This window comes from Struthio camelus, chromosome 9 (genome assembly GCF_040807025.1).
Source record: "Struthio camelus isolate bStrCam1 chromosome 9, bStrCam1.hap1, whole genome shotgun sequence".
Taxonomy (NCBI): Eukaryota; Metazoa; Chordata; class Aves; order Struthioniformes; family Struthionidae; genus Struthio; species Struthio camelus.
Window position 1 is genome coordinate 12,756,100 of NC_090950.1, and position 22,914 is coordinate 12,779,013.

The 22,914-nt window shown below is 40.2% G+C and overlaps 1 protein-coding gene across 1 annotated transcript in view; it reads right to left on the reverse strand.

The window, feature by feature from the left end:
- Positions 1 to 33: 33 nt before the first annotated feature.
- Positions 34 to 22,914, reverse strand: part of WDFY1 (WD repeat and FYVE domain containing 1) — a 28,492-nt gene continuing 5,611 nt past the window's right edge. Inside the window, exons 2-12 of the mRNA XM_068954996.1 lie at positions 20,331 to 20,398; positions 18,566 to 18,639; positions 17,288 to 17,342; positions 15,766 to 15,916; positions 12,111 to 12,223; positions 9,370 to 9,496; positions 7,966 to 8,071; positions 5,470 to 5,571; positions 4,665 to 4,795; positions 3,628 to 3,736; positions 34 to 2,983 (exon numbers count right to left, since the gene is read on the reverse strand). Coding sequence (XP_068811097.1) covers positions 2,924 to 2,983; positions 3,628 to 3,736; positions 4,665 to 4,795; positions 5,470 to 5,571; positions 7,966 to 8,071; positions 9,370 to 9,496; positions 12,111 to 12,223; positions 15,766 to 15,916; positions 17,288 to 17,342; positions 18,566 to 18,639; positions 20,331 to 20,398 — 1,096 coding nt within the window. The 3' untranslated portion in view covers positions 34 to 2,923. The remainder of the gene's footprint in view (positions 2,984 to 3,627; positions 3,737 to 4,664; positions 4,796 to 5,469; positions 5,572 to 7,965; positions 8,072 to 9,369; positions 9,497 to 12,110; positions 12,224 to 15,765; positions 15,917 to 17,287; positions 17,343 to 18,565; positions 18,640 to 20,330; positions 20,399 to 22,914) is intronic.

Here is a 22,914-nt window from a genome sequence, read left to right on the forward strand (position 1 = left end):
CAAAGAAAAGATGGGTCATCCAAATAGACTAAGTGAATATCAAGAAATAGTTTATTGTACATGTAATCAAAATTAAAAAAACAAAACCTCAGACAAGAGGGAGCAAGGGACAGATTTATCTAGCATCTCTTAACTATGCAGGGTACAGAAATACAACTAGTAAAGAATTAGCACATATCAGTACCCTTTGCTCCCCTTCCCTGCCCCAATGGAAGAGGTTATACAAGCAAGATTAGTAATGCTTCAAATCAAGCTTCCTCAGTAATTGCACACTTGACCTGACATAGTGGAAGTACGTTCAGTTTCTTGACAGAGTATGCACCTTCAAAACAGTTGTTTAAAACAAAACAGTATCTCTTTAGTGGTTTGTAAGCATTACTCATTCAATACCAAGAGTATACTTAAGTGACTAATGACTTCTGGCAGCCATAATTATCTTGTTATACCCAAACTGACACTATCTTTAAGTATAGCAATTATAGAAAATAGATTCATTAGGTTTACCAATATGTAGTAGAGAATATATTATCTAGTGGCAAAACCTTAATGTAAGATAAGTGGCTGTCAAAAAGCAGAGGAAGTATTCACAAGGAAGGGGGACAGGGAGTTCCATGCTGAGCAGGGAGCATGTTGACTAACCAGAACTAAAAAAGCTGACGTTCAGGAGTGTTAGCTGCTAAAGAGTTACACCTCAGTGTCATTGGTGTAAGAAGAGTTTCAGATCACCTGGTTTGAAAAATATGCTATTCTTACCACATCTACATCAATCTCCCAGTTTAACACATGACCCTAGATCCTCCTCACCACAGCACAGTATCTTGAGCAGCTCTAGCTGCATAAGCCTGTTCTGCAAGGAAGAGGAGGCTTCTGTTCTCTTCCAAAGCTAGATAGGAAGAAGTCTGAGAGCATTATCAGCATGCATTTACCCCTTCAAGCACTCAGTTTCCTTCTCAATTTACAGAGGTGGAGGCTTTCAGAGCAGTAACCTAACTTTTTTCCCCAAACACAGGCTGATTTTTCTCTCAGTAGCTTAGAAACAAGCCTTCACAAAAAAACCTAAGCTATACAGCATGTAACAAGATGAATGAAATCAGTGTGACAAGTGCTAAATCCCAAATTGAGGGCAATACAAGTTTTGTTATTCCCACAAAAGAGGGATTTGGGTTTTTTTCCCCACTGTCTCAGTAAGCCTAGCAAATTAACAGACTCTTAGCAATACTTCAGGAAATGCCCATAGAAACGTAGACAAAGCCAGATCCAAGATAACAGTAACTAACATATTCTGGATTCTAATGCCCTTGTTGGAGACTATCAGCTTTTTGGCTTAAAATTGAAATGGATCATGATGTATTAACTATACAGCAATCTTCATATATTAGCTACAACATGGTCCAACACAGAATATTAACGTCAAATCACGCAATTAGGACTTGATTTCACTTACAGTCATAGCACCACTTCCTTGTTGCTGTATTAAAGACCGTTTAACCCTTTAGTCCTCTGCCAGAAAGAGCCCATTACCTTTGACAGTTATGCACCATCACCTACTCTGGGCCAGCTGACCCACTCAAGTTTTTTCTGTCCTCACAGTAAGCACCTGCTTTCAGAAAGCCTGAAAAGCTCCCAACTTAAACTCTGTGCCATTGCCTTGGCTTTCAAAAGGTTTCAAAATAAGTTTTCCTTACAGTGTTCAAATGTAAGATTCATAAAACTGACAGACCAATTTATTGGCAATACCGCACTAGCTATTCCCTGTAAGTGCCACTTACACACTCATAGAAGCCTTCTAGCTCTTCTTCATACTTCTCAGCTTTGAAATGGGAACGGATCAATATAGATATCTCAGGATTAACGGACCTGTGTGTGCACGTTGGTGGGGGGGGGAGAGGGGGGAAAGCAGCTTTTCTGTACCTCAGTAATTATTGCTTTGGAAAGCCTCAGTATTTATCAGTTTTAAGCAACACCAAGGCAGTATTTAGATTTATGCTGCACTTTAGCAGAGACAGGTTCCTTACCATTAAAGGATCATCAGCCTTTCCACAGGAAAAGGTCTCTATACTTTAGCTGGCCATTTTTTCTTAGCCATTACACTTAACAAGGCAGATTTGCTTAGCTTCCCATTCTAACAGCATTATAGAGCTGTCAAAGCATATGGTTCATACCTACAGCCTGTCTTTAAACTAGAGTAGCTGAGCTGTACGTTTTAATAAGACATAGAAGTTTGTTACTTATGCTAAAATTCTACTTAAGAGCTTGGAATTGTCTGAAGATTTGCCAGCTACCTAAACAGAATAGGTGTCCCACAAAAGTGATTTCACTAATAACTGAACTTGAAGACAAACACTACAAGAAAGCCAATAAAGGAAATCTTGCATGATCAAAGGTTCTTTTACCATCTCATCTGAAAGAAGCTACCTGCCACTTGAAAAGTATTTCCTCCTTCCATAGGAATAACCAATATACCTTTTGGAGGCAGTTTAGACAGCGACTGCTCAAAAGTATTTCTGCAGAACTGCTTTTTGGAAGAGAGAATAAGTTATTTTACTATTTGCACAAATTGAATTTACTAAACTTGTTTTACTCTTTCAGCTACAAGGTATCTATATAAGATGTATCAGCAGAGAAAGCACACTGTTAACACTACATGTTTAACCAAGTTAACAACAGGTCCTTTCATCAAGGTGTCACGTTGCAGGTAAGCCATTTTACGTTAGTCCAAGAGGCTGTGAAACTGCATTTCCGCACCAAGGAGATTCCTGTTGGGCCCAACAGAAAAGCTGTACTGCACAAAGGGGACTGTCCATCCTGGAACAGCAGCAGAAGAATCAAGCAACCAGTGTTTGCGGTAGTATTCTTAAGAAGGATTTCATTCATTTGGTGCATATTGCTGTACATAAGGTGCATAAACCTCTCTGGCGGGAGATCAGCGTGAAGAGAAGCCAGTTGCAAGGCTGCAACCGACTACTGGCGTCATGTCCCAAATCTAGAAGAAAATATTGCAGAGAATTATACAGAAATACCACTTATGTTTCAGAATATTGCTATAACAAGCATAGAAGCAAGCAATGACCTCCCTGGACATAAGGTAACAAATCCTATTTAAATTAGACTTAACAGAAAAAGAGGTAAAGAGTTGTACCAGTCTTGCAAACCAACAGCCAAACTTCAGATTCAAGAGATTCTTGTAGCAGTGCTCTGCAGGTTTGTTCAACAACAACAAAAAAAACCATTCCCATTTCCCTGTCACTGCCCCATAACCAGGGCTTTTCACCGCACTGCTCCAAGAAGTCAGGGAGCTCAGATTCAAAGGAGCCTACATATATTATCACGTGTCCGTTTCTAAGGCCACTAGCAGATACAGCCACTGTTGATGCCTGCTTCATTTGTCCAGAGGACACCAAAAGTAACTGGCTCTGACAGCTAGATTAAACCATGCAGTGGAGTTGCAGGTTATTTCCATAATCAGTGCAAGAAGAACAAACAGCGTGCAACAAATATGATTCTTGCTGCTCACAGCAGTTAGCTTTGTAGCTACAGCTGTCAAAAAGGGAAAAAGTATATACAAACATCAATCATTAGGAAACTAAGAGTATCTTCAATAAACATTGGAAAGAGGTACATGAATACCTTCACAATCCGGTCACTTCCACAGGTGACCATTAACCCTCTGGAGAAGTCCATGGACATGTGTGAAATGTTGTGCTTTCCTTCATGAAAGGTTGCCAAGGAAGTACGGCTATAAGAAAACAGTTCAAATGAAAGCCAGCTATTAGATGAAGCTGCCTGGCCTCATTATAACAGTGTGAAATGAACTCTCAAAAAAAATTAAGTTGCTTGAATACTAATGAATCAGCCCCAAGAACAGCACTGCCATCTAAAAGGGGATGGATTTGAGTTAGCAAGTCATGCTAAATCACTGCTTGTGCAGTTATACGGGTGAGAGATTGCCTAGCCTTCCCCAATTTGAGTATTAATAGATTTAGAGCAGAAGTAGAACACAGTTTGAGTAAAAAACTGTACTCTTGGTTATAAAGTCAAGGTCAGCTACATTTTTCCTTTCCCACAAGGGATAAACAATGGCACAGCATCTCTCCCCTCCCCTCTTTTTTTAAAATAAAAAATGGTCATTTGATTACTTCAGTCCTTTAGTGCTCCAAGTTTCCCCTCCCCTCTTTTTTTAAAATAAAAAATGGTCATTTGATTACTTCAGTCCTTTAGTGCTCCAAGTTTCCAAGAAGGTGACAGAACACTGAACAGGAAGTGCTCTTCATATTAAGATAATCAAAGGGGTTCCTTCATCACTAGAATAGTTTAATGAGACAGTAAACAATGTTGAACAGTTTGCTTGCACAGGAAAATAGTGCTGGCCTCTGAAGAGCACACAGAGTAGTAGTCTGGATCTGGGGTTATGGGGAAGACAACAAACCAGATTGGATTAAAAAAAAAAAAAGTGTAACACCACATCTGATCTAAACGGGCTTGCAGAGCCAGTTTAGGGATCTCTGCGCCAGAGTGTATTGGGCACCCAGGGCAAGGGTGGCCTGTTAGTACAGGTTCAGCTTGGCATGTTTGTGTAGCACTGTGCATGGACACAGAGCCAACACAAGTGTTTCTGTACCTCATCAGCATTGCTTTATAAAACAGACACCCTTCTTAGTACTCACTCTTCATCCTTGATTGACTCAAAGCAGGAATCACAGACACGGACCTGAAACTCAAATCCCATGATAGGGTAGCTCGACCGTTTGGTACTGCACTTGCCACACACTGCTTGGCCACATTTTCTGCAGTGATGCTTGAGAGAGAGAAGAAAAACCCAACAAAAATAATCACTACACTGTGCCATTTGTCTTGCTGAATGTTTTTTAAATAGCAGCCTGTTAAGAAGCCTTCTTTCCCTGCCCATCCCCTCCTCATTGTACTAGTTTCTTTGGGGAGCAGGAGAAAGAAGGGTTGGGTGAGCATCTAAGGAAATAAGAGTCCAGAAAAGCTAGAAAGATATGACAAGAGCATTTGTGTCCACCCAGTCCTTCCAAGAAGGAAACTGTTTGGAAAGCTTCCAGATTGTAGCACAGTTAAGAGCAGGGCCATCACTGCTTCAGTGAACTGGAGCCTCTCTACACTATGTTAGGCTGGCAATTTGCTTGTTTAATTATGGGGCACTATCTGCCACTTTATACAATGCAAAGATTATCTGTCCGCAGCTCCAGTACACAGAAACATTCAGAGAAATTGGACAGAGTGCCCCGAGCACAGTCTGCTTTGCCAGGTAAAACAAGTTTGATGTAACACTTTCCACAGCATTTGTAAGTTTCTTAGCACTGCCTAGAAGCTGTGGCCTCTCAAAAGAGGTCTCACTTCAAAACAGCAGAAATAAACAACTTAAAAGATTAACAGCTTTAGTTGTTTTCTGTTTGCTTTTTGCCTACCTGCTGAAGAACAGCTAAGCATTCAGACAAACAATCTCACCTGTCTCAGCCCTAAAGTCTTGGTGTCCCACATTTGCTTTATGTTCCAGAAGAAAGGTTGCTCACACTTCTGACATGAATCACTCTCTAGCCACTGAGGAGCCTAGGAAAGAGCAGGAGATGCAAGTAAACAGAATTGTTTTTCATCATAAGCTAACCAAGGAAGTCGAAGAACTCACAGTGAAACTTTACTCAGACAGGTACCTGGCCTCAGGGCATTACAGCAATAGTCAGATTTGCCCAGTATATAGTACATGGAAAGTTTGGTACAAAGAAATCAAAAAGTGAGTGAGGAGGTACATGCCACCTCATAACTGTAGCTATTTATTACCAAGACAAGACCTAGGTACCTCCTGCACTTTTTTGTTTTTCCTAAAACCCCCAGAGCAGTATATGATGCTACTGCCTTAATAAGAAAACTAATTCAAATGTCTTCTGAGTTATTAAACTTGCCAGAGGTGTTTGAAGACTGCTGCTCTGGTTGCCTAGATGATTTCTAAGGGCTAGAGTAATCCAAGTTAAAGAAGCTATGAGGCAGTCACTCCCTGTAAGCTCTTGTTTTCATCAAGAGATCATTTCTAGAAGTAAATCTTTCTGCTTCCCCAGGACTGCCAATGCAATTTAAAATAATTAAGAAGTCATCTGTATTTTCCATGCTGCCCATACCTTCATTTAGCATCCCCTCCGCTAGCCACTTATTCCTCCTGTTGGTAACTGAAGTATGCTAAATGAAAATAACTTAGAGATTTCACATATTTCAACACCCTCAGATACTTTAACTGAGCAGCCTTTTAAGGGATAGAACAAGAGGCAAGAAGTGTTTAGTACATAGATTTGAGTTAGAACACACATATTATACACAACTTTAAGCGTCTGATGGAGGTGTCTCCCTGAAACTCGACAGGAGGAATGCTGGAACACCAAGAGAACGTTTCTCCCCTCAACTCACTTATTTCCACTGTCAACAGCAATGAAATAATGGTATTGTCAATCATATCACCAGCTGTTCATTAAATTCATTATAGCCAGATGCCCCATTTTTAGTCTTTGAACCTTGATTACATCTTCTTCCTTCCCCCCCCATATCGTAAGGGGCAGTAACAAGTCCAGTTGATGGAGTGGGGAGGAAGGAGGAGAGGAAGTCTGCTGCCTCTCCCACTTATGTTCCGTTTTGCCTATTTCAGTTACCTAGAATAGCACTTTTCACTAAACAGCATTTTTTAGAAGTCACCAATTTCACTGTGTGGCTATGCTGACTCCCTCTAATGGAAGAAAGAGGGATCTTTTATCTTTACCTTTTTTTACCTTATCTTTTATCTTTACCTCCCCTTTAATGCCTGAAAATAGGATGAAAAGCCTGCCACAAGACTACCAACTTATGATTGGAACAGCCCAAGATCAGTACAGCTTTCAGTGGAGTTAACGCTTCTCTTATTCGCACAGAACTAGACACCAGACTTTTCTGAACAAATGCATACATACTCCCAGAACATGCCTCAGTAGCTAAGCCTCCAGGGGCAATATGTTCAGCACTCCACAAACACTTAATCAAGCCCAGTACCCAGGCAAAGAAATTACGTTCTTCCAATGGGTGCTGAGACATCACATCTCTTAAATTAAATATATTTTAATTCTATTAAAACTGCTGATTATTTAGGAGAGCCTTAATTATTGTGTGCAGATCCAAAAGATAAAAAATGGCCACATCTAGTTGTCCCAACTGTATTACGAGCCAATTGTTTGCAAGAATAAAAACTTCACAGGGCCAAGAATATCATAGAAGTTTAAGAGTTCTTCATGCTAACAGCATTGAGCATCACATAACATTGAGCATCGCATAACATTCAGTGTATTTGTTGAAGGTGGTAGCTGCATGCAAGTCATAAAACAGTCCTTCACCATGACAATTGCATTTAAGGAAAACCAAGCAGGTAGGGAAGGCTGAGTCATAATACTGCCTTAGCGGGCAACTTACACTAATCCCTGCAACTACAGTTTACCCAAGGACAGTGGTAACCCAAAGATTGTGGTACTGTATCTTTTCAGCTCCTATGGTGCTCATGAACTGATGCAGAGGGACCATGCAAGGTAGGCTCAGTTCAAGTGTACTAAAGTCCTATAAACAGCTGTTCGCGGACTAGATCTCTACATTATGAATTCCATCTCAAAAACAGCATCTCACTTCTTTATATGCTTTGACATGAGTTAAGAACTTATTTCAAAACTGCTGAAGCACAGTCCACTGGTTTCTTCACTGCAAAGGCTTGCTTTCTTTAGAGTGTCCCAGTAGCAAGGGCTGTAGCCATTCCAGACTGAACAGATTGTCTCATTGAGCTAAGAAGCTAAGCAGCCACTAGAATAGAGCATGTATTGATAATATCACTCTTAAAGGCTCAGATAACGTGAGGAAGAGAGCCTGCAGAACAGACCAAGCATGACGCAAAGCTGTGTCAGCTTCTGAAGAGGAAAACACTTTTGACCCAAGACATGATCTTACCTCTTCTCGGCTGATATCCATGTTCCAAACAGCAATTCCCCCATCAGCTGAACAAGATACTAGCTGCCGTGTCAGCTGGATATAACAGATAGCCTGCACCTTGTCGCTGCAAACAGAGCAGATACTCTTTACCCGCAGGCATTTAAACAAAATTTAGGTCACCAATAAACCCTGTTTTATACTTGTAAAGCTACCTGGGAAGCCAAAGCTGACTTCCAAATAGCTCAGCTACTAAGTGTTACCACATCTACTAAGTGGAGCTATGAAGATCAGTGAACAGATACTGGCATTACCCTAGCACCAGGATGTTGTCCAGGCCAGTATTCTTATAAGCTTGACCAGAATACCAGAGGCACAGCTCCACGTTAGCATTTGCTGGCAGTAAAAACTGACAGTGAGTGGGGCATCAACTTGTGACTGTAAATACTTGTGTTATCAAGGAGAACCAGTTATCCAAACAGAGACAACTGAAAGTGTAGATTCAGCTAGGAGGCAGATGGAGCTTCCACTTTTGCTAACAAATCACAATAATCAAGTCTGGCTGACAAGCAAAACAGGTATTCACCAATAAGAGAGTTTATTAAAGAGCCAATGAAGTCTATCCTAAGAAACTAAACAAAGGATCTCAACACTATTAAACCACTTTGCAACCTCCAAGTTCAACTAAAAAAGCCATTCTGCTTCTGCGATCAACTTAGTTTCTCTTCAAACATCACACGTAGCTTCAAACTTCATACTGAATGGGAAAGTAAGTGTTAAGTTTTCAATGGGAGACATGATGCAGCAGTAACAGCAGTATAAAATCCTTCAGTGACTTTATTGTAACCAATACTATGTATTAGTTCTTTAGCCATAAAACTAAATCCTCAAGATTTAACAAGAGTTCTAGCACTAAGGCTATCAGTCTTGATCAAAGGCGGATGAAGGCATCTAGGGAATTAGACAAGAGGAGAATGCACTGTACAAATACATTTTTAAACACAAGATCCGTACTAACGCTGCATTTCCAAGTAGAATACAGTTTCAGTTGTAAACTGCTTGTCAGATTGAATTAAGGCCCTAGATATAAAGATGACAGCTAGGTAGTGCTGTGTGCCTGTAAAAATAAAGTGTTGATTAAATGCAGACAGCTAGCTACATAGCAATCTACAGAACAGTGGAGATGTGACATGCTTTTCTAAAGTCTAGAGACCAGCCCCTGTAATTTAGCCAATTAGTTTATCATCTCACTGACAGGAGACAGAAAACAGGAACATACTGAAGCTTATTCTACATGTGTACACAAACATGTACTACCCATTTAATTATTGAAAGAGTCAAATATCTTGCCATGCTATTTAGTCTTTCTGAGACTCCATGTGTTCATTAGACAACACGTGGGAAAAATAAGACACTATTACATACTGATGACCCTGGAGCAGCAGCGTTCGCCCCTTCCTTCCACCAATATCCCACATGATAATGCTGTGATCAGAGGCACCTGAGAAGAGCAGTCGTTGAACAGGATCCCACCACAGGGAAGTAATGCTTCCTAGGAAAGAACGTTCCGCAGTTAGATCTAAGAGTTACTCTAATGCAGTCATGCCTTTCAGAGCCATTAAAGTGAGAACTGAGGTACTCTCTCACTACAGTACCAAATACTGAAAGCCTTAAGGCAACAAACTGCAGGAAACAGCAAAATGTCCTGCTGGAGAGGTGAAGAGCATGACAACAGAGTAAAACATCACTAAGAAGAAAGTTAAAAGCAAGGCACATTCCAGAAACTTAGTCTGAGTTATTAATTTTCTCTCCATTGTATTTGTATAGTTGGTCTTAAGAGTTGGTAGGCTGTTAACGAGATCTTGGGAAAGTGAAAAGTATTTTAAAAATTACTGAATAAAGGCTAGTATCTACAATATAATAATGCTCTTGGCTAGTAGCTGTAGGAAAGCCTGAAGTATTTGCAGGTAAATGAGTCCCTTATATGTCTACTTAGAACCTTTACATATTTGGAATAAGTAACTTCAGTTTGTGACAGTTACACCACCGTGGAAGTCTTCCAGCAAATCTGGCCAGGACGCACTAACTTACAAAGCTACAGAATTCAGAAGGCCCAGCCTGGTGACAGACACTTCATCATTCAGACACAGAAAGAATCCAGTTATCTGACACAGCAGCAGCCTAATGCTAAATCCTAAGATGCATGGTAACACAAGTCAGGAGACTGAAGAATTAATTTAGTCACTCATGTAGCCTTTAGTTTTGAAGTGACAGGAACATTTATTCCCTTCCAGACCAGATTGTGTTTTAAAGCATCCATCCATTGCTCAGTCGTCATCGAGTGCCCTGTTAATCTAAAAGCGAGATAAACGGCAACTACAGCCCAAATCAGTCCTTTCCAGAGGTCTCTGGAGCAAGAGATTTGTCTTGCCTCCTTTAGGGCTACACTGTTTTCAGATAGACCCATTTAGGAATAGGTGTTTCACTGATAGAGAACAGTGACCCTTTCAGACTGAATATTATCTCATAACATTACACAAAGTAGGCTGTTAAACACTGAGAATGCTGGAAGCTACCTCTTGAAGGACAAGCTCTAAAGCCATTTAAACTACAAAGCAAACACTGCTTGCTTATAAAGTCACAGTAAAGCAAGAGCCAGAGTGGAAATAAGGTAGTCAGACATTTCGAGTCTGGAGCACAGAATCTCACTTGAAGAACTAGCTGTCATTGAAATTTAGCATTACCAGGCCTTGAGGACATTATGCAAATACTGTGGAGGGAAAAAAAGGATCTGTTTTTCTTCAAAAACAAATGACAGAGCTACTATTACGCCAACTGAAGAAAAACATGTTTTTGCCCTCCTAGTTTAACCAACTCTTATAGTATATCAATTCTGGTTTTAAAGATCATAGTCCTCTTCAGAAATAAGAGGCCAAAGTTGTCCGCTATACAAATAGCGCTGTTTAAGTCAGCGCTTGGAAGCCCACATAAGTTTTAATAAATAGAATTCATACTACGCAGCGCCACATCCAGACATACTAACTTCAGCCTAACAGTGATATCTATCAAGGAGCTGCATTTGAGTCATGAAAGCCTACACAGATAAAGGAGACTCGAGTGCAAAATAATTCTCTTGGCTCTAAACTGACACAAGCTGAAGTTCCGCTTGAAAAGGGAAAGGCATTTACCATTTGAAAAATCGCAACTTGCCTTTCCAATTCAAAGCCAGCTTTGTCATGTTACGTTTATCCGTAAGCAGGAGTCTACTCCCTTATAACAAGGTCTGCTCTATACTTGTGGGGACTACGCAAAGAAGCCTTTTCCAGCAGGCCACAGACTCATGACCCAGTAATTCAGTCCAAATCAACAGCAATCTGGTCAGCTGATTTGAAAGATATCACATGGAAAGAGGCATTACATCTCAATTATTTCTCTCAGTGTATTTTTAAATTACACATTCTTCTGTAATTCACATTCTTGCCTTACTCCATGCAGACAGCAGCTCCACATCAGGGTACAGACTATCTAGTTCTTCATTTGATGTATGGGCTTCAGCTATACTACACAGAATGAGACACATTTGTCTTTGACTTGACAGCTTTCATTCTAAACGGCTATTTCTTGCACAGAGCTCAGTTTCCACTAAACAAAGGAAACCGAGTCAGCATCATAATAAACCGATCAGAAGAAGAGTCCTCCTCACTGCGAGGAATTAAATGGCTTTTTAGATCTAGACAGGGGCTTGCTCCAGCTGCTTTAGGTATTATTCTAGTATTACAAGGCCTCCAGAAAAAAAAGTAACACATTCTTGTCCTTTCTTATCCGTGTTAAGGAGCAGAGTCTAAAGTCTTTAAAAGGTGGCCATCTAGTGGATGATTCCAGTTTAATTGAATGCACATTTCTACCTTTATTTCTTATCTACAAAAATGGGACTTGTAAGTGTGCAGAGGGCTGAAAGAAGCATTCTTGCCATAGATTCCTCCTCTTCTTTAAGGGAGAGTCAGCGCACACAAATTTAAACAGCTTTTGCTAGCTGCTGCCCTGCACCAGTTGTTCATCCACTATCTATCCTTAACAGGCGGATATTCAATTGAACATACTGTCCCAATTCACAAAAAGCTACTAGACTCTGGGTTAGGTGAAATTAAAAGGAAGAGTTCCTTTACCTTCATGTCCTTTGAGTGTCGTGATAACCGAGTATGTGTTCTGTTCAAGCTTCAGAAGTGTGATCTGTCCAGAATAATCGCCAACAAATGCATGCTGAGTTTCATAATCATATCTGGATAGAAGTCAAGGAAAAGCCTCATTTGCTCTTAAGAGTATTTTAAGGACCGAAGCAGATCGCGCAGCTGCCACCTACACAACCAAAACAATTAGAAAAAAATTCAGTATGCCAGATAAACATTTACGTAACTACTTCTGAAGTGGACGCCACAGCAGTTTAATCCTTTTCATTCCTCTTTTCTCCCCTGCTTCCCCTGTATGTGCCGTCAAGACAATACGGAAAACAAGTGAGATAAACTAGAGGATGGAGTCTCTTATGGCTTCTCCTGTGGCTTTCTAATACTTCAGTTAGAGGTAAGCAAGTATATTTAGATCATTTGTAGCACACATTTACAGAACACATATGATCTTCTACAAGAGATACCAAAACTCCTCAGGCTACCTGTTACAGTGCAGAGCCACCATTAGGAGCACCTCACTGGTCATGAGGTGCCATTCAGTCTCACCTAGTATCTGCTCCTAACATGCTAGGAGACTAAGTTAATAGAAGTACACCAGCTGATGTCCCCAGGATTCAAATATGGTAATCCCCCACAACGAGTTTACCTTACAGTAAAAGCATAATCCCACTGCTCTAGCTACTGAAGAGGCAAGATCATCTCATTCTTGTTGCTCTTCCCCACACCTTTCAAGTTTGTTGGTCCTTACGAGTGCTATTGACGAACGAACAGTATTTAGGAAAGGGTTCTGCCATGTAACACTGACATAAAAGCCACACTGCATCCTAACGTGGGCTCTATTAACATGGTTGGAAAAAGCATTATATGCAAGTCTTCTGATATTCTGCTCTTGTTACAACTTGACTGTCTCCAGAAACTGAAGGACAGCAAGATGGATGGAACTAGTTCATTTGCCATAATTAGAAGACTTGCTTTTCAGAATATAAGAGCTAAAGAGAGGAGAAAGAGGAAAAAAAAACGATTAAAAACCCACCACACACACACACACAACCACAAAACCAGCTGACAGCACGTAATCCAGGAGTTGGACATTAACTCACCTGCCCTCCCGGAGCCAAACAACTGCAGGCAGCAGCTAGCAACATTCTCTCTTCTTTGCAAAAAAAGAAACTAACTTTAAAAAGTTTGTGTACCAAAACACTTACCACCATAAGTGAAGAGGTTTTGCGATCTGATGACATTTTGAAATCTCTTAGGCCTTCAGAATCTTGAGATAAACAATTCACTTAAATCCATCAAGTTCCTGAATATGTGATCCTTTCTTCATCCTGGAAGTTCATGCTATCATTATCCCTGGTCATCCAATAAAGAATGGGCACTCTGCCATGTTTTACAGAAGCTTACACATAGGATCATTAACTAATACGTCTTAAGGAATCTCCTGATAGGGAGACCAAGCCTGCAGTGCATATACCAAAAAGCTAGTTCTTCCAGACACAAGTCAAAGGAATGATCAATTAGAATGCACTGTCAAATCTTATGATCTTCAGTGGAAATTATTTTTATCTGGCGAGAAAAGGTCATATTCTCTTGTCAATTTTCATAATAATCTCTTCCATAACATTTGCAATAATGAGTGTTAGCTAGAGAACCCATGGCATTCAAGCACTGAGGCTCAGAGGCGCCAAGTTGTGCAGTGAACTTGTATTATAACACACACTATTATTAACCCAGTTCTGTGCTACCATCAGCCAGTTACTCAGCGAAGGTGAACTAGGTGTGCAACGCTCAGCAGGACACTAGGAAACTGAGTTCTAGAACAAAGATAGCAGCGAACGAGCAACAGGACAGGAGTACAACCCCGTCAGCTCTCGCATCAATAAGGCAGGGCCTGCACAGGTGGGAGACCTCAGAATACTGAGCATGCTGCTGGTAATCAAGTAGGAGTTTTCCTGCCAGTTTCTTAGCACTTAGCAGGTATATAGTAACACTAAAGAGATTTTTATTTTGAGAGAGACGTAGTTTGCTTCTTTCAGCTTTTGAATCATACTGCTTCTACAACGTTACTGCCATTAATCCTCATACACCACAAGGCAGTACCACTGCCCAAACTGCCACCGTTAACAAGCGATAAAAATAGTTTTCTTCTCCTCTGAAAGATTTAACTAATGCTCAGAGGTTCTGGTGTACAAACTACAGCTTTAGCTACTGGGTTTGTAAGTCTTTTAGACAGGATAAAGAATGCCCTGAAGTACTTTAATTGAATAGTCAGCTGCAGTTTCTCAACTGCAACTACTGCAGTTGATAGCAACTTGCAGGAAAGCAAACTGCACACACACAAAATTAAACCACTGACATATAAAGTTTCAACATACCTTGTAGCTTCAAAATAGATAACATTAACACGAGTAAAGAGGAAAAATAAAGGAATCTGAAGGATTTTCATGATATCCAAATTAGTGGAGTTTACTCACTACCGGCACGTAATGACCATCCCATGCAGTGAGTTGTGTGAAGTTAACACCCAATATATATACATCGTGGCCTTCGCAACGATGCTGCTTTTGCTTCCAGAACGCTACTGAACGTCCTGAGCTGAAGCGAAATGCAGATAGCAGGAGATGTCACCAAATTCAATGGAACTAAAGTGCCCTCAAGATACAGGCCGTTTTTACATGGTAGTGCTTTACCTGCTGTGAATGCTCAGTTCTAAATCAAGGAAGGGTCCCTCACATTGTGCTTCACCAGAGAGCAAACAAGATCTAAGGAGAAAAGTAGTGTGGACAGCTTAATTTTAACTTTTTGCTTTTTTAACTTTTTGCTTTTTTTGCCTGCCTTTTCACAAAGGCAGGCAAAAAAAAAGGGAGATTTTGCACAGCTGAATCACGCTGGCTCCATCTACCTGCAAAGCCACATGGTAAGCCCAATAAATTCACTGGTTTAAAGCAGAAAATGCTTTTAATGCCTTTTAAGAAGATTCCTAGCACTGACTGTCCACATAGACATGGAAAACCAGTTGTAGTGGGCTTTTCCTCAAGAAAATTCAAGGACCCAAATTACCCTCTAGCTAGGCTTTAGGATCCTCTAGTCAGGATTTAGAAGAAGCCTGGTTATAAATTAGGAGCTCAAAAGCTTGTGTAATTGCACCAAAGGATGGGTAACCCTTGAGATTATTTCTGCAAACACAAAGCTGTGTGATTCCATATCGTTCCTTTTACGAGTCATATCACAGGAAGCACAAGATTTGTTAAAGTACGGCATGTTCTAGTTTCTCCTCTGGAAGGACACAAATGCATAACTGCTACGTGTTAAACAGAAAGTGACTTGCCTAGAAATTATATAGGGCAGGCTATAAAGATACAGTTATTAGGAGACTTTCACAACACACCACAGACTATCATCTCAAAATCAGGAACTAGTACACATCAAGATTTCTGTAACTCACAGGGTCACAACACCCCTTTGCTATCTAACAAGAGCGAACAGAAGTATTAAATGTCTGATCAGAATAAGGGTTAGCAGACTTGCAGGATAGTAACTTAATCTGTCCTGTCCTTTTCATGTAAAAAGCTGAAGTGAGTTCAGGGGAACAAAATACTCTTCCGGGTTGTAGGCAGCAGTCATTCCCAAAGGATACTGTAGACATGAAGCCCAAGAAGTGAAGTAATGTCTCCCCAGCATACTCCCGCTTCTGGTGCACATCCAGCTGATACACTTGTCATGACCAGTACTGATAACCCACTCTGACGTCAAGCAGAAAGTAATAGCAGACACTCTATTCTGATGAGCTGTGGAAGAAAAGATTCTTGCTAGTTTTTCCTAAAATTGAAGTGTGCTTATGAACAATAATTCTGAGACCTAGGGTGAAAGCAATATCAAAAAAAGCTCCAGGAAGTTTTCACCATCATGTTATACTTGCTCCAAGGCTGCATTAAAAGGTTAACATTGTTCTGTTTAAATGAACAAAATAGTTGAAATAGTTTAATGAATCAAACATGTCAGTCAGCTGATTTAAGCCTTTCTCCCATACAGACAGAAGCTGAGTTCATCCCAGGTACCTGAAATGCTCTGCTAAAAAAGAAGGTATGCCCTCACCTTCCTCTAGCTAGGCCAGGACTTCTGGGGAGCAGTGTAACACATCTAAAAAAATCTTAACTGCTTTCTCCAAGTGCCTTATTCCCTCATGGGAGTTATGCTCAGATCCATTCCTTTAAGTACCTGAAAGTGATCTAGTCCAGGGCATTCAGTTTGCTCCCTGTGACAGCAAACAAATCTCACCAAGACCTCAGCTTTGTTTAGAATGCTGCCACTAAGCAAGAAGCTATGGAAACATTAGAAAGATGTTCTAATCCCTTCCTCCAGCAACACACGCTCCCCCGAGACGCAAGTACTTCTCTTAGAGCTGTCAAGTCATCCACCTTCGGATAAAGGGGGTCTTGTTGCTTTAAGAACACGGTCTTTTCCTTGTAAGCAAGGACATTCACTTCTATCAGTGTCAGGGAGTTGCAAGACAACTACACTTTGTCTGGCTACATACCAGCCATCTTCAACAGAAGATCTCCCATAGGCCATTCACATTAGTGTTCCAGTTGTAACCCATAATAGGATTTTGTATTTCTCAGAGAACGCACAGACAAATGCTGAAAATAACATCTCAATTATTAGAACAACCCCTATTCCCACATACCTGAAAAACAGAATCTTTTTCATCCCTATTGCTCTCCTAGATCATAGAGAAGGCAAGGGCTCTTATTTTTAGCTAGAAATAGCCTATTCCCAGTGTTTATAGAAAACAAGGACAGAACTCGCAAATACCAAAGCACCCTTTAGAAAGCTCTTACCCTAACATTCATGTAGTACAGCTACTCCACTTGAAGAGCAAGATCAGTACGCTGACTAGTTCTGGCTCATTATACTTGCAGGCTCAGGATGTGTGTAAGTGATGATGACTGCAGTGCTGAGACTCAGCTGACTGAAGATTACTTAATAATAAAACATTTATCTTATTGCAGTTATCCCTAACTAACCGACAGCTGGAAGAACAGCCAAATTTAAAGCAAATTCGGCCTCGACTCATCTGTATTGCTGCCCAATTTTCTGAGTGCTTTAGAAGCCTCCCCTTGACACAAATGTTAGTGTAGACACTGGTAACAGTTTACCTGGATAGGTCTTCACAAAGTTCATCTTATTAAAGTCCTCTGAAATATGAAACTCCTAAAGCCAAAGAAGTGGGACAGTTAGAAGAGATACTACAATAAAACAGGCAAGAAAGCGTTACAAAACCAAAAAAAACCGCAGTAATCTCACAAAAGAACTTGCATAGCAGCAACGTATCTTACTAAAACCTAGCAATTTCTCAGGCTGGAGCATAGCAAACCAACAAGCCAATTGCAAATTAATGTTCAGAGTTATGCTGAACTGCTGTTTTCAAGAAGCAGCATGTCACTGAAGGGACAATATAGAAAGAGATGAGATATCACTTGTCCCCAGTAAGAACAAACAAAACAAAACCAAACCAAACCTTGCAGTATTTTGGATTTAAGGATTTGAGACTTCATAAAGAATGGGACAGCTTTAGATGAGTGTTCTCTATTCGATCCATTACGTTTACAGAAATTGCAAAGGTTTCAGTTTACAATTTCATGTAGAAAAGTATTACTACTACTGACATTCATTTAGTACTCTTGCTCCTTATAGAAGGGTTATCACTTTGGCTTTATTTTCATAGAGAAAGGAAACCACTAAAACATCTGGTAGTCACAGGATTCCCCTTCTTTGCCAAGGAAAGGGTGGGAAGGACACAGGCCTACTTTCTATTCTGCCATATGCATCCTGCCTCCAGGAGAGGGAGGGAAATTAGAGCAAGAAGATAATAGGACAGAAAGGCTTCTCAGAAAGAAAAGTGCATACATTTCCTCTGCCCTTGCAAGGCAGAGGGGGAGTGTTTGGAAACCAGTCCCGACTCTTGTAATTTTAGAGCTAGAGGGCTGAAATTTCCACATGCAAGTCAAGGTCTACAGCAAGGAAATCCAGAGAACACCTGCATTGCTAAATGCAGGCAGATCCATACTTCCGGCCAGATGCGAGCTAGCTCCAGTTCACAACCCCTATCATTGCACTGCCACGGCACTCTGCCCAGCTTAACGTACTCCTCCAAATAATTCCCTGACAAAGTATAGTTTGGACTCACTGCTACACTGGTGTCTCAATGCTTTCTTGAGGCTAGCTGGCTCTCATCTGGCCAGAAGAACCTTTGCATCTTTGCACTCTGATAGACATGCTAAGCACACTGCCAGAGAATTCAGCCATTTACTAGCAGCTGCATTCCAAAGAGAAGGGAAAGAAAACAAATGATCAGTTAGCCAGCAACATTTGATGTTCATGGATGATCTAAGCAATTCTAACCGGCATCCTTAAGAAAAGTCACAGCAACTTACCATGATTGCTCCATTATCCTGACCTACAAATATTCGTCTGCTGTCATGATGGTAAGCCATGGCTGAACACGGAGCTGTCAAAAAAGCCAGCACATTAAAATTATTCCAGTACGAGTACTAACATACACATGACAGTTATCAAAACCATTTTCTTTTACTCAAGACCAAAGCTGTTTAAGGTTAAGAAGTTCGATGAAAGTTAATCTACATAGATAGCGTCCCTCGTTAAGTCAATTGATTTTCCATCTGCTAGGCTAACAAAAGATACAGTACTACAATAAAGCAGATATACCACTAGGAACCTCAGACAGACTTGATTTCCTGCTGTAACTCAATAGGAGGAATTTTACGAGGGCTGGAAGTTTAGCTAGCACGTGCTTACATTTAAGAACTTGAGCTTACTAAGACTATCTCAAATGGAGTCCTGAGCTGTATATAGGAACAATATTCCCTTCGTTGCACTTGAGGACTGCATCATTAGACATAGGGCGCTAGACCGAAACATGTAATCGCTTGCTAGCTTCATATAGGACCAGGTCTCAACATCTACATCTTTAAGGTGACTCATGTGATTAAATACAATCTATTTTAGCAGAAAACCTCTAAAGACTTGCTTCCATTTTTGAAACGGAGAACCAATAGATGTGAGAAGCAATGAGACAGGAACTACAAGAAAGTATCCTAACGAGGATTTCACAACCAAATCTTTCACTAAAGAATGTCCTTATTAAACTTTCAAGTTACAAGAGTTTCAGGGATGTGGTATTCTGATCTAACACCATCTTCTCCAATGCCCTCAAAAACATGTTCTTAAAAGTGTTTTCAGAGATTTAAAGTCAGATAGGACAATCTGGATTATTACAACGGTCATACTGCATAAGGACAAACAAATTCCTTGCAAGTAGTAAAAGCAAGCTTATTTTATAAAGCCTTGTTAGAGCACAATCTGAATAGTCCATTTAAAGACTTGATAAAGGGTGCAACTGTTATAGTTTACACTATCGGGGAAAAAAAACCCAAACAATTATGGCTAACATTTCTAATCTAGATCCCAGCCTACTCTGTCTGCAACTGAAGAAACAGAACATCATTGAGTCTAAATCTTTGGTCTTCATTTAACCTTTGCATACAAGTTACTTCAGAAACTGTCATTTTGAAGACTGCATCCTTTGTTTGGCTGATGTTTCATCATTACATACCATCTTTTTACGTTACGTTTCTAGGCAAAAACCATACACTAGAGAGATTACTGCAGAAGGCCTACTTAGGCTAAGAAGTGATGTTTCAAAGACAAAACACACACACACACACCCCACCACCTCAGCACTGGAGCTGCTACTCAAAAGTAGTTTCTTAATAATCTAACTGCTTTAGACTTCCAAACACAGATATGCACTGTCGGATGCAGAGGACATTCTCATGTCTGAGCTTTTAGTTAATGGTTTAAAACATTCACCTGTTCCAGCAGATGAGTTATTTACCAGTACGAGAGACATCTACAGCAGCTGATCAACACAGTGATTTCATTAGTGAAAGAGCTAATTTCTGACAGAACGCCGTCTTAGATTTCATCAACTTTCAGACTAGCTTCAAAGTAAAGTTGGAGCTGGAGACGTTACAAAGTTTCCACATTCAAAATCACAAGTGAATCCAGTGCTTGGGGAAAGAGGAAGGAGGCATTTGCGCACACAGCACATGTAATCACGTTACAAAATTTATGTAGCTACGCTTAGCCATCAGTCACCATCTCTAGCGTTTTACTTACATGACATAGTGTGATAGATGCTGGGCCAGTATTGCCCACTGTCTCTCTTCAGCCATACTCGTATTGTTCTGTGTTGTGGGAAGATTAGGGAGAAGACAGTTACAAACATTTGCATACACATCTGCTCCAATCCTCCTAGCTTTTCTACTACTCCAACGGGGAGAAATAATACTAAGAATAGTAACCCTTCCCTTGGATGCCAAAGAGCTTCCTTCAAAACTATTCTTACACTGACTTTCAGTAAATATAAGATGCAAATATTACGTCAGCTTGCCTCAGAAATTGCCACATGTTGCATCTCTTGAACCTTCTCCTTGGCTCTGGCTAACCTAAGTCAAATTCAAATTGCAGGAACTAGCTTATACAGAGCAAACTGCAGCTTGTTTTATATTACATACCTTTTTTTTAAATAAGGTTTTTGATATGTCTAAAAAAGGCATCTCAAACCATTCTAGTATGGAAGTTTTAAAGTCTGAATGCTTACAGCTTCTCTTATCAACTCATATTTCAGAGCAAGCCAGATACTGAGTACTAGTAACGGTAGCACTTCATCCTCTAGACCAGCACATACTCCAGCACTCGACTGACACCTCCATCTCAAGAGATGGAGGTAAGGCTCCACAGAGAGCATCAAATACAGTTTGATATTACTTCCTCTAAACCATCCCATCCCATACTATCTCATGTAGAAACCCAAAGGGCAAGCAATTTTAGCAGCACTGTTATTTAGGCACGAGGAACAGGGCAAAGTACAAACAGGACTGATTATCTTGTCAAATGGAAACTGAAAGAAGTTGGTAATATAACATATAAAGAGGTTTAGCAAGCTGTGCAACGCTGCTTTCAGTTTTTAATATTCCAGAATCCAGCCTCTGAAGGAAGGGGAAAAACCATCTTGAGAACATTTGGAATTATATCACTCCCATGACTGTTAAAGACTTTGGGAGAAGAGAGAGGAGAGAATCAGTAAGGAAGTAGGTTATTATCTGCTAAAAACATTCCTAGAATAAACACATTTGAAAGGAACCTACATCAAGAAGTTAAGAGCACTCACGTGGACAGGATTAAGGTTATTTTAAATCTATTTTACACTTTTCTCCAAACCATTGTTTGTCTTCCTTGTTCCAGTTTAAAGTTCAGAAGTCCAACTTCCTCATTCCCAAGTGGAAGCACTACAAACAACCCGTAAATATCGTTATCAAGAGACACTTAAGAGTTTTCATTGACATGAGTTGTTCTGTTTTAGTCTACAAAAAAAAAAAAAACTCTCTCTATAGATAGCACCTAGAATTTATAAATTTTTAGGAAAAAAAGTGTAATCTATAGGGGGTGGATTGGGTAAACACTATATAGGATAGCTAGTAAGAGTTTAACCAAAAGAGCACAGAAAGACGCAAAAAAACCTTGCACTAAGACTAGAACTTTTCAGGACTGGTTAAAGAATGCTACCTTCGTAATTCATTTAAGGGTCTTTCTCTAGAAGACCACTCAAAAATAACAAATTGGATGATGCCTGCCCTTAACATACTTTTTTCCAAAAGTTAACTATCAGGGGAACTGAGTACACTCTGCCTCAAAACAATTAGATTTTCAGCTTTTGCATTGAGCCACATCAGTCTAGTAGCAAGTGCACACTACACACTACTCTAGTCCACTAGTCAGCCACTTTGTATTAAGACTATCTGTTAAAAGGGAGCCATTTCTATTTCTCTCTCCTTATCATAACCCCACTCTGTCTCATGGTCAAAAAGCTAAACGCTTCAGAGAGCGGTTGTCATTTCTTAGTAACAAGGAAACATAACAATGTTTCCAAGTCAACCTCACAAATACCAGTAGTTGTGTAGGCTAGCACCTGTAGATTTTACAGCTTTTTACTTGTTTTTCAAGCAGCTTCTTCTCTCTCAAACTGTTCCAGTGTTTCAGATGGCAGCTTCCAGTGACACTAATTCAACCCTCTCTGACTACTAACCAAAATCATGTAATTATTTCTGCTCTAAACAGACTAAGAGCAGTTGCCATAGTGGAACGTTCTCAACTTGCTCAGTATTCTGGTGGATTTTTACTAAAGCTGGAATTGACACGAGGGAAACATAACGCTGCTGTTCTAAGCAAATAATTTCCTGGGGGTATAGTTTGTACAGGGATCATCAAGTCTACCGCCCCTCACTAAAGTTGAGGGCCTAAGCAAAGAGCCGCAAGAGTCAACAAAATTAGCTCCTGAAAGCTTCTTATTTTGGTTTAAGTAAGATTTAGATTTAACTAGGCTCATGCTCACAGAGACAAGCTGCCGACAGCTTTGTATCTAATTATATAAAGCTGTGACTCTGCAAAACTTGGTAAGATCACTTAGCAGTCACCAGCTAACAGCAAGTGCCGAGACTGCACTTCTCCTCCCTGAACCTCTCCCCTGCAGGTCTCTTGTTGTGGTGCAATTTGTTTTGTTAGGACAAGTTTATTAGATACCAATTCTAATTTGAAGTACTAGAGAAGTCCTCCAAATAATACCATTGCTGTAATCTCCTTCTACTTTTTTATGAGAACTACCATACTAACACTAGAATCTTTAGTGCTCTTCTCAAATCCT